The sequence below is a fragment of the Magallana gigas genome, chromosome 1, assembly GCF_963853765.1.
Source record: "Magallana gigas chromosome 1, xbMagGiga1.1, whole genome shotgun sequence".
Lineage (NCBI taxonomy): Eukaryota > Metazoa > Mollusca > Bivalvia > Ostreida > Ostreidae > Magallana > Magallana gigas.
Window position 1 is genome coordinate 45,658,773 of NC_088853.1, and position 11,468 is coordinate 45,670,240.

The 11,468-nt window shown below is 35.9% G+C and overlaps 1 protein-coding gene across 1 annotated transcript; it reads left to right on the plus strand.

Annotated features, from left to right (window-relative positions):
• Positions 1–10: 10 nt before the first annotated feature.
• Positions 11–7,919, plus strand: LOC117688191 (kelch-like protein 3). Its single transcript, XM_066068415.1, has 8 exons — positions 11–263; positions 1,999–2,935; positions 4,259–4,364; positions 6,024–6,198; positions 6,454–6,810; positions 7,067–7,232; positions 7,367–7,567; positions 7,725–7,919. Exons 1-8 carry the CDS (start codon positions 167–169, stop codon positions 7,741–7,743), a joined length of 2,058 nt encoding a protein of 685 aa, XP_065924487.1. The 5' UTR covers positions 11–166; the 3' UTR covers positions 7,744–7,919.
• The last annotated feature ends 3,549 nt before the right edge of the window (positions 7,920–11,468 follow it).

The following is an 11,468-nucleotide window of genomic DNA, read 5'->3' on the forward strand; positions in this document are numbered from 1 at the left end:
AAGCTAGCTGCATATTTGCATATTCTCACAATCTGCAATCAGTGTGTAGTAGCCTTTTGTCATCGTATAGAGGATCTTGTGTACTCAGCATTTATTGTTTCATCAGTTTGGGAATTCTTATCAAGCATCGAACTAGATTTTTCAATTTGAAGAGAATTCGAGAATTATGGAAAGTGCAGCCTTGAGTGGGCTGCATTTGCAGACTCCGTATGTTTATTCCTGGATTAATACGTTACCATCACGTAACAGCTCTCCACCAATGGGTAAGTCTCTTTTGTTATATTACATGTAATAACGAGATACGATAAAAAACTACAAAATGTATTCTCAGATGTGATGAATATTATTGTGATAGTTCCTGCTTGCTGCATCCCTCTATGGTTTTTATTTCTTTGTGTTTTGTTTTGATACCAATATTTTGTATGTATGTTATGTTACTGGTCAGGTATTTAAAAAATAAATTCACAAATCTCTGTGAATGAACAATACTTGTGTAAACCAAAACTTTGACAGCAACAATATAATAGTCATAGGCTAATTATGACTATAAAAGTAGAAGCTTTCTTAGTTTGAATGTATCCACATTACATCTTGATGGTAGAGCCTCTCAAACAAGAAATACATAGGTCATATGGCAGTCTGGGCGGACTCCGAAAACGGAGTAAACGGAAGTGATTTCTCAATAGAAAAAATACTCCGAAAAAGGAGTTCGGCGCATGCGCAGTTTATCAAAATATCCCATTTTTACGTGAAAACAGGACACTCAGGAAAATTGATTGTGCAAAGCGGATTATTCATATGCAGGTCTGAAAATACGTTTAAATGCTTTATAAGACATGTTTCAACAGAATGTATTTGGCAAAAATATACGTTCGTTGGGCAAATCAAATATTATTTGCTGTCAAAGTTTGTTAATTCTGTTTCCTATGACGAAGCCAATAAAGTGAATAAATTAATGTTTTTTCCATGATTTCACTATTATTAAAGATAATTTATGTGCTAGGGTGTGAAATACACTATTACTGTTAGTTTTTTTAATCCCGTTTGTAGTTATTACACCGTTCTTTTATCACGCGCTGACTCGCCAAGTCGGCACTTCTTAAAACCTTGTATACATCGTAATTTTGTCGTATTTAAAAAAAAAACCATCATCTATATTAAAGGCTTGAATACTTACATTAGTGCAACAATTAATTTTCAATTTCCATACTTCCAAGTCTTAATTTGAAGTCCGATTTTCTTATCTTAAAGTCCTGGTCGACCACGTATGAGTTTTAATATTTGTATGTATTTTTCCTGTTGTTTACCGAAACATTTCCACTTTTTTTAAAAGTAATATTTTAAGATTAATCATTTCTGAGTCGTTTCCATATTTTTTTTTCACGCTTCTGAAGGATTTCAATCTATTTTTCAATCACGTTTTTACGGGAAAGGGAGGCAACTCTCCATTATTTACATTAGCTACAAAACGGAAGTTGAGAAAATCGCAATGCATGACGGTGCCAAATACTCCGTTTTCGGAGTTTACTCCGTTTTCGGAGTCCGCCCAGACTGTATGGGGAGGGTAAATACCACAAGCATGTTCACTTGTTCAGCAGAGCAGCAGCCGGCTGCTCTTGAGGTTAATCACAATTCTGATAGCTTTGTATACAAGTATTATTTCTATTACTACATTAACTGCTGTTCTGTTGTTTAAAAAAAAGATGATAATTCTTTATATAAGCATTGAAAATCTCCTTTGAAGTCCCATGTACTACATGCACATAGCATCGGGGGGGGGGGGGGGGGAATAAACAGTGAAATTAGATACTACTCCCCCCCCCCCCCTACTCCCAAACGGATTAGGATTTCAGGATTTTGGAAAGTAACCCCCCCCCCCCCTTTTTTTTCTTTTTTGCTTGTCAAGATTTTTTAAATGAGTCCCCCCCCCCCCCTTCAAAACGATGCTACGTGCTGTACCAATCTCCGTTTACTTGGCTTACCCTTGTCTAATTACAGAGAATAGAAACAGCAACAATTCTCCAACCTCACCGAGTGACACCACTTACAGTGGGCATAGTTCTCATGTGTCTTTAATTGAGGAGGCCAGTGCTCCCAGTAGGGCCTCTTCCTTGGAGGGCTCCCTAGCCCATGAAGTCTCTAGCCAGGGACCACGATCCACCATAGAATCTGGGGGTAGAAGCAGTGGGATGACTGGAACCATCTCCCATTATGAGGGAGTTGGTTCTTACCTACATGATATTTACAAGCAGAAGAAGATATGTGATGTCTCCTTTCAAGTGGGAGAGCTCCTCATTCCAGTGCACAAAGTTGTACTGGCATCACAGAGTACACTTTTTAAGGAAGTTTTTGAAGCGAAGGAATTTTCCTCTGATCCTGTCACCCCAAAGATAATCAGGGTGAAGAATGTTGAACCTGCTGCCTTGGAAATCTTCATTAACTTCTTATATACAGGTCACATTGAGGTTAAAAATTCGAAATTTATACCTGACATCCTGAAGTTGTCAGAGATATTTGAAGTTGAAACACTTTCAAAGCGTTGCATTGACGGATTGAAAAATATTAGCAATGCAGAACTTCTTAATTTACTACCAGTAATGAGGAGAAACAAGAACATCCCAATGTGCAAAACTATCATGCAACTGCTGTGCAAAAACTTCATGACCTGGAGAAAAACCAAAGACTTCCTATGCTTGGATGTAGAGACTGTCTGCCTGATTCTCTCCGATGACGGTCTGAATGTGGATTCTGAAATGGAGGTTTTCTTGACAGCCGTGGATCTCCTTAAGCATATTGGAGCAGACTGTATCGAAAAGATAATGGGATGCGTCAGATTCCCATTGCTTACTGGAGAGCAGCTTTTCTCCTGTTTCAAAATCTGTCCTATGCTGAGAGACTACCACCAGGTGATAATGGACATCACCTTGGCAAATTGGTAAGGCCAAAATAAAATTATTGTTTGTTTGAAATTGCCTCCCAACTCATTGAAATACCCCCTGCTGATAAAATTTTATTAGCAAACAGCAAAGAACTTTTTTTTTATACAGAGATTTTTTTCAATTATATAAGGATGGCTTAATTATATACACTCACAACAAAATGTTACCAATGTCATTTTATTTAAGTCTGTAGACTGGGGGGTTGGGATTGGTAGTGTATTCCCTGTATATTTCAGAGCTATTAAGATCACCCCTGTGAATGTGTTCGGAATGTTTTCTTTATCGTTGCAAAGTATGTAATAAATCCAGAGGTGCTCGAATGAAAGTTCACGAGACTTCACCGAGATTTTTTTCAGTTCCTGTGAAATTTTGAGCGGAAGTATAAGTGTTCGGATAATATTCTCAAAATACGTAAGGACTGGTCGTTTTTCATATCATATCCTACTTGGATTTATATTAAAACATGAAAATCTTTTAAGATGTATGTCTTATTTCACCATATATCGGTTATTTATATTAAACGATATTATTCAGAACAGAGTTATCGTTCATGTTCAACCACATGTAAAGTGGTTGAAAATATAATCGTTGGGTTGCTTAATAAAATCATAGCCATGTTTGATGCTTGTGGTGTGCAATACCATGTTTTTAGAAAAATAATGAGTGTCTGTTTTGAATAAAAACTTAGTATATCGAGTCATTTGGCATTAAATAGTATAGTCTGTTTCACTATTGATGCTGTTACTATAGGTCAGGCGCGGATCGAAAATTAACCCTCAGGGGGGATCTCTACGAGCATGTTAATTGTTGCAACAGCAGACAAAAACTTTTTTTTGGTATTGTCGGATTTATTTCTAGAACACATTTTATCACAAATTAATGAAGATAAAGTTTAAAATCAATAAACCTCTAGATTTTATATTTGACTACAAGTACGTACATTTTATGAAATAGACTATAAACAAGAGGCATGATTTTTACTGCGAAACTGAAAGGGTCAAATAAAATCACGTGATATAAAATTTAAATGACAATAACATTCGCAGGGGTGAAGATTATCAAGTGAAATAGACTATACAATCCTACAACATTGCAAGCATGAAAACTCCTGGATTTTTTTTTTAGGGATAACTGTTAATTAATTTGACTCTTGAACTTGATTGGATTAATATGTACTAGCTATCATAAGATCATGCACATCTATTATTGTGAGCTTGCAAATACCATCTGCAATTTTATGAAATAGTTGCTGTCTTCATATTAATTATTTGTTAATTGTTTTGCATGTTTTGAATTCTGTCATTATATATATGTTACAGGATTCAGACTTCCTTGTCTCTGGGTGGAGAAGACCCCCTGGATCTCCAAATTCCTACCCCTCGCAGCCACACCAACAGTGCTACTAGTGTAGCCAGCTATATCAGTGTGAGTTATACTATAGTTGGGTTTTCACAGGATAATTGATCTTCTCTCCCCCCTCCCGCAAACAATTTTTTTTTGGGGGGGGGGGGTATGTAGGAATCATCTTGTCTGTCTGTCCTTCTGTCTGTGCAAAATTCATGCCTGGTCCCAGGGATAGACATTAACTTTTAAATTCACTTGCCCTTTGGGCAAGTGAACTCAAATTTTGACATGTCCAATCTTAAACTTGGTTGCCCGAATTCAGTTAGAAGAAAAACACACTGTAAATCAATTTTATTGATATAAACAAGTAGTAATATGCCAATAATGTCATTTTGTTTCCCCCCAAAGTATTTAAAAAGAGAAGACTGCAATGCCATGACGTTTATAAAAAAAAAACTATCGCCGTTTCCATCAACACACGTGTTTGTGACATAATTAATTTAAATCGTACGACAAATGCATTCAGAATATCATGACATGCACATGGTTTGGCTCTTTATCGTGACAGCACATACCGTAATACGAAAAAGAACTGACATCGAATACATGGATATATATTCGCGTGATCTGTAAATCAATGTAACAAGAATGTCATATGGAACGACTTACCTAAAGTTAAACGCTAAGGTAACAGAAGACAGTTAGACTGAAGAGTTCCAATTTGGAAAGGATGTTGATTTTATGATAAAAATTATTTGTAACCAAAACAAAAGCATACTTCTAATCAGAAATTTTACTTGCCAGATCGGACAAGTCTACCCAGACTTTCACTCGCCCGAATAGAGATTTTACTTGCCCCGGGCAATCGGGCAACCGTTAATGTCGATCCCTGGGTCCATTTTTTTTTTTTTATGGAGATCGCGAATCGAAATGTTGGATGTTCTTACTTCACACAAACATTGCTTATAACATGAGGGTGTGTAATGACCTTGACCCAAGGTCATTTGAGCAAGGTCAAGGTCAGAAAAGTGCCAAAATTTGTGTCCAGTCCATATCTTTTTTTTTATGGAGAAACATTTGGGGTTCTTACTTCACACAAACATTGCATATAGCCTATTAAGGATGCGTCATGATCTTCACCCAGGGTCAGTTGGGCAAATTCAAGGTCATTGTTTAAATAATGCTTAATTCCTGTCTGGGCTTTATCTTGCAATGGAAAATGATTAGATGCTAAAATTTGACACAAAGATTGCTTGTGTCCTGTATATATCCTGACTTGAGCTTTGGTCATTTGTGTTAGTTCAATGTCACTATAAGAAAAAAGAAGCATCCCTTATTTTTTTAATAGAGAAATACTTCAGGTTTAATATTTTCTTAGTTGGAGGTATTATAATTGATTTGTGAGTTTCCTCATAGTACCTCAAGGTTGTATTGTAGTTGAGATTCAATTAACTTGAATTAATGAATTTGTTCATTTAAACTGTTTCTTGTATTGTTTATTAGCAATGTTTTTTTTTCTTTCTGAAGACAAGTTTATACTGTATTTGTATTTGATATGTATTCATCCATGCAGGTATGTACATCACCTCTTTGTAAAACATTTGCATTCTTTACCGGTACTAAAATCCACTTTATCACCAAACTCTAATCTAATCTAATCTCCTTTTTTAACTGACTCCCTATAACTCTTCTTTCTTCTCATCTTTATCTTTTCCTTCCTTCCCCTTCCTGCTTTTCCAGAATCATTCTAGCACTGAGCAGGTTGATGAACAGGAGGACCCTGATGTTGAGGTTGAAATATGTCGCATGTCAGAGGACATGGCCCGAGATTTCAACACGCACGCCTACTTGCACAGCGCTAGCTCCTCAACCATTTCCAAATTTCCCCTCATTGAACAATACAGCAATTCCAAATGTAACCAATATTGCAGATCTGCATTTCTAATATTTGAGCAAATAGACACTATTTATGGTCCGCCTTAATTTGGTCTAATGTTTTCAGGAAATGAATATTTTGCTTTCTTTGTTGTTGTATAAGTTACATGTTAAGAATTATGTTGTAATTATCACCATATACTGAGTCAAGTGCATGTTAATGACCTTATTCATCCATATATAACGGTACATCACAATGTCTAACAAAACATCTTCTCTTTTTTTTTTTTATAAGTGGCTGGAGACTGCAGTATGTTGGGTGGTTTTGGAGAGCATCAAAGAGTCCAAAGGGAGGTGCTTTTTGAAGAAAAGTGGAACATTTCTCCAGATCATCATGCTAAGGAGGTGCAAAACAAACAAGGGCAAGACAGGCGCATTCTCCATAGCTTGGATCTAGGAATGGGAGAGAAATTTGGCCGAATCCACAAAGAGAAGAAGAGGGACCCAAACAAGTCTACTCGTAAGAAAAAGAAAAGAGAGGTGGAAAAAAGAGATTGGGAGCAGACCAATCAGGAGGGAAAACTCTCGACCGAGAGTGACCAGCTCCGGAACAAGGCCATGGTGTGGGGAGGCTCCCAGTGGTTCTTGATTGGTAAGTGTTTACAGAGAGGGAAATATAAAGTCACTAAAATCCCTACTTTTTATTTCAATAGTAAAGATGTGTGTTAATAAATTTCTCATTTTGAGTCCTTGTAGTGGCTCTATGAATACAATAAAGCTGACCTGTGTGATAGAATGTTAATCTGTTTTAATCCAATGTTGTCTTTTAATCCAAATATCATTAATTCTGATTCCAGTATGTCAACAATCATTATCAAATCTGCCACATTTTTCATTTACCTGTAAAGGTGGACCTGGGCATGATGGAAGTCCCTCCAAGAAAGTCAAGGCATACAGCTATGAAACCAAGCAATGGATCTCCCTCGCTCCGATGAATGTTGCTCGTATGGACCACGCACTATGCCTCCTGGACGGAATGATATATGCCATTGGAGGCATTGGTAAAAGGGGCCAGTAAGTGCAGATGCCAGATGGCCTATTGTTGTTGTCTATATGTAGTAAATGATTGAACAAAACATGAATGGAGCTAAATACAGGTAAATGCAATATGTACATTCTATATGTTATACTGAAGTTTAATTTTTCAGGGTTTTAACCAGGGTTGAATGTTACAACCCCAAAACCAACTGCTGGTTCTTTGTGAAGTCCTTGCCAGAGCCAAGGACTGGAGCCTCAGCCACCACAGAGAATGGCCGCATTCACTTGTCTGGGGGGTACGGAACTCTCAATGATGGCCAAGTATCAGACTTCATGGATGCCATGGAAATCTACAATGTGGATGCTAACAAGTAATGCTTACAAATGTTTTTGTTGTCACAAGTCAACACAATTATCTGTAAATTTGTCCCAAAACTTTACCTTTGTTAATTAATAGCCAATGTCTATGTTTGAATAGTTTTAGTCAAATTATTAAAAGTAACTAATATGTTCATTTCTCCTTTTCAGGTGGACCGCTGGATTCTAAGGCATAGATCATGGATTTATTTAACTGAATTTCTATGTAAAGTTTTGTGAATTTTTTTTTAAAGTTTTGTGCTTTTTATTGTGTATTAAATGTTGTGTTTAAATGGATAACTTGCAAGCACTGCAATTAAGGCTTATTTGTAATGAATTTTTTTGTAATAAATTTTATGCATCTCATATTGCTTTAAGCTTGCTTATTAGTATAATATGTTTTCAGAGGAGGCATATGTGTATAATTAACCACTTTCCCAATGCATGTGTTAGTATTAATTTTGCATGTATTTTAGCCAAAATAATTTGTTTTTTAAACAAAATTAAAACTTGGAAATGATTTAATGATGCAAATCGACAAATGCCAGTGAAAAGACATCATTGGAACCCAAGGGTTTCCTGTCCTTTCCGACGATGATGAGAAGAACTCAAATGTGCATACAAATCATACATTTACATGTATATTTATACGTGATATGATAGAAATAATTGAAAAATATAGGTCGTTTTTTGTGCCACACAAAACGGGCGAAAAGGACTTTTATACCCCACGAAAATAAATTTGGTGGGAGGAGGGGGGGGGGGTCAAATAAAAATCACCTTGTCCGTCCGTCTGTCTGTCTGTGTAAAATTTGTGTCCAGTCTATATCTTTCTGATGGAGAAACATTGGAAGTTCTTACTTCATAAAAATATTACTTTTTTTCTTAGCGGGGGTATCATTTGTGAGCTTGTTAATAGTACCTTTTAGATGGTCCAGTGGGAGCACTGCCCCCCCCCCCCCCCTTTCTCGCAACCAAAATTTTCCTTAAGTTAATGTTTAGAAAATTAATTTTTGAGGCACCCCCCCCCCCACCGCCACACACACTTTTATTATAATTAAATTAATTATATACATGTACATGTATGGTGCGCTTTTTAATGTTATCCTAAACGTGAAGTAAGTTAAACGAAGAACTTGCCTGTTTTGAAAATAATACTTTGAAATTGAGTCTCGTTTTCGATTTTTTGAACTTATTATTATCATATTAATAATCCATTCTCATTAAAACCATTTCCCTTCTTCTTACACTCGTCAAGGTCTGATAGGTATCAATAACAGATCATCTTCACTTGACCTCCACATTTGTATACAATCTAAATATACTTCTACTTACCAAAGACATGCCTTTATCTGTTTTTAAATGAGTAGTGCAACTGTTCAATACTCAGTCTAGAGGTTACATAGAAAACAGGCATGAATTAATTTGTTTGTCTCTATTTGAAGAGTCCCAATCAATTTTCTAAAGCTCTAATTGGTAAGAAAAAAGGTCGTGTAAAGATGGCCTTTTATCAATACAGGGTATGCCAGGCTCTGACAAGTGTGAGAAGAAGGAGATGATTTTAATCAGACTGATGGACAATCCTTTCGCGACACGAAGTTGCGACGGAACACCTATTCGTTGCCTTGCAACGAGCTCGGCTCTAGTTATTCATTTCATCGGTAATGTTAGGGGTGCTTACTTTTGGGAGCTGTGAACTGATTTATTTTATCAATCACCGGAGTGAGCTGTTATAACAATTACCGTGCATCGATAGCTGCACTGGCTAAGCGTGGAGTTAATTGACTATCAGTCTTGATAGAAAGGTGTGAATTTATTGCCGCGGGCGGGGCATGCAGGGTGCGACCAGCTGCAGACCACTTCGAGATAACCCAGGTAAAATATGTGACTGGGACCGTAAACAAACTTTGACATAAACGGGGTATTCGAGATAACCGTATTCGAGATTTCAGTAGTTTTTCAAATCATATATATAATATACACTAGCTGTAGGGAAAACGGCCGGGACCGGCGGCCGACTTCGACATATGCGGGGTATTCAGAATATCCCATGTTCGAGATACCGATATTTACATGTAGATATACCAGGTGCAATTCCAGGCATTGAGTTTTTAGTTGTATCAATACTAATAGAGAAACTAGTATCAAAATATAAACATGATATATGACATGTTTATACGGTAAATTAATAGGGCGTTGCAGATGAATCACTTTGCAACCAATATTGAAATACAACCACTGTGGAAATAATTATTTCAAAAGTGTATAAGGATGTATTTCATTACAAGAAACATAATGTAGCCGCTATCAAAATTCAACAAGTCAATAACTTTCATTACATATTTCGCTTTTTATGATAATTTTTCCCATATAGGCTGTGAATGTATTTCATTATTGATTTCCAATTACAAATAGTTATTCATTATCATTTAACGAGTATTTAAAATAATTCATCAAAAAAGTATTTCTTGCATTTTAAATTTTTTAACAAGTAAAAAGTGATATACATCTCTCTTTGTTCACATGTGTAAACAGAGTGGTTACAAAATAATCTTTAGTATTAAATTTATTCCGAACTACTACTGAAATAGTAATTTCAAAAGCGTAAACTGTTTCAATAAATATTGAATTCATTGCTTATAATTTAATTTTTTTACCCTTCATTGTAGATACATGTAAAAGCGGTCATTTGACCTTTAAATGACGTAAAATTGTACAGAATTCAAACGTAACGTCAGGCGTATTGATACATTTTTGACGTTAGTCTTACTATGACGTAGGCAACATTTTTATACGATATAGAATAATTTTTTAGCCTTTAGAAAGCGCGTTACAACCAGAATTACAATGTAAATTATACTAAAATTCACCCCTAACACTACTGAAGTAATTATGTGGTGGTTGTATTTCAAACGTGGTTTCAAAGTGCCTCTTTATCAAAGAAACATATTTTCCCAACCAACCACTATTGAAATAATTATTTCAAAAGAGGTTGTATTTCAATAGTGGTTGCAACAGAATCTAAAAGCACTGAATTGAAATTCAATTAAATCATTATTTTTCATTAATTTTGATTAATTTTGTTTTTAAGTGCCCCACCACCATTCCTGAAATAATGTAGAGAGTTTACGAATTCCATCATCAACATATGTTCTACGATATATTATATATGCATTATGTTTTAACCTTTTCACTAACACCTAAAATAACAATGATAAATTCATTGTAATTGTCTGGTAGTTTTAGTGCTGCACGACCTCTGGTGAGAGAATGCAAACAGAGAGACTCTCTTGCTTGTCGGAGATTAACGGAGACAGCCGAGCGTCTGGTTGAACGAGACTATAGTTCAGTATTGCTTGGGTCCAAACAAATTTTAGAAATATTTCGATCACTGACACATAGTTTGATGGAATTAATCATATCTTTAAATATTACACAGCATTTATGATTAACATGGGATTTTCTCAAATTCATATTACAAATGTGTGTAATTCAAATACAGACAAGGAACTACTTGTCATGCAAAATAACATATGGTTGATTTTATTATGAAATAATAATCGATAAAATTAACTCCAGCCAGTACTTCAGTTGATGCCAATGTTAGAACCATTTTAACAAGACCGTGGACTTTCGGTAGGACGCAAAGTTCTATCTCTTGTATCAAAACAAGTTAAAAATGACGCTGGTGAAAAAGATTGTGTGGTCTTAGCTCAAAAGCCAGACAAATCTCGTAGATTTCAATGAACCATGGCTGATCGAGTGGCCAGCAATGAATTAGACAGTCCTACGTCACAATCCTGTCTGACACAACTACCCAAACTCCAAGCTCGTGTTAAAATGATTCTGTTTACTTGCTTATAGAAATCTGCCAGAAGCTAAATTAGGTCTACAAATCTCTAGGTAACAGTTTCT

Excerpts from the sequence above, each read along its gene's own strand:
- LOC117688191 (XM_066068415.1), top strand. The coding sequence starts at position 167 with ATGGAAAGTGCAGCCTTGAGTGGGCTGCATTTGCAGACTCCGTATGTT. Across the intron at positions 6,199-6,453 it reads ACAATACAGCAATTCCAAAT|TGGCTGGAGACTGCAGTATG; the intron begins GTAACCAATATT and ends TTTTTTTATAAG. Across the intron at positions 6,811-7,066 it reads CTCCCAGTGGTTCTTGATTG|GTGGACCTGGGCATGATGGA; the intron begins GTAAGTGTTTAC and ends TTACCTGTAAAG.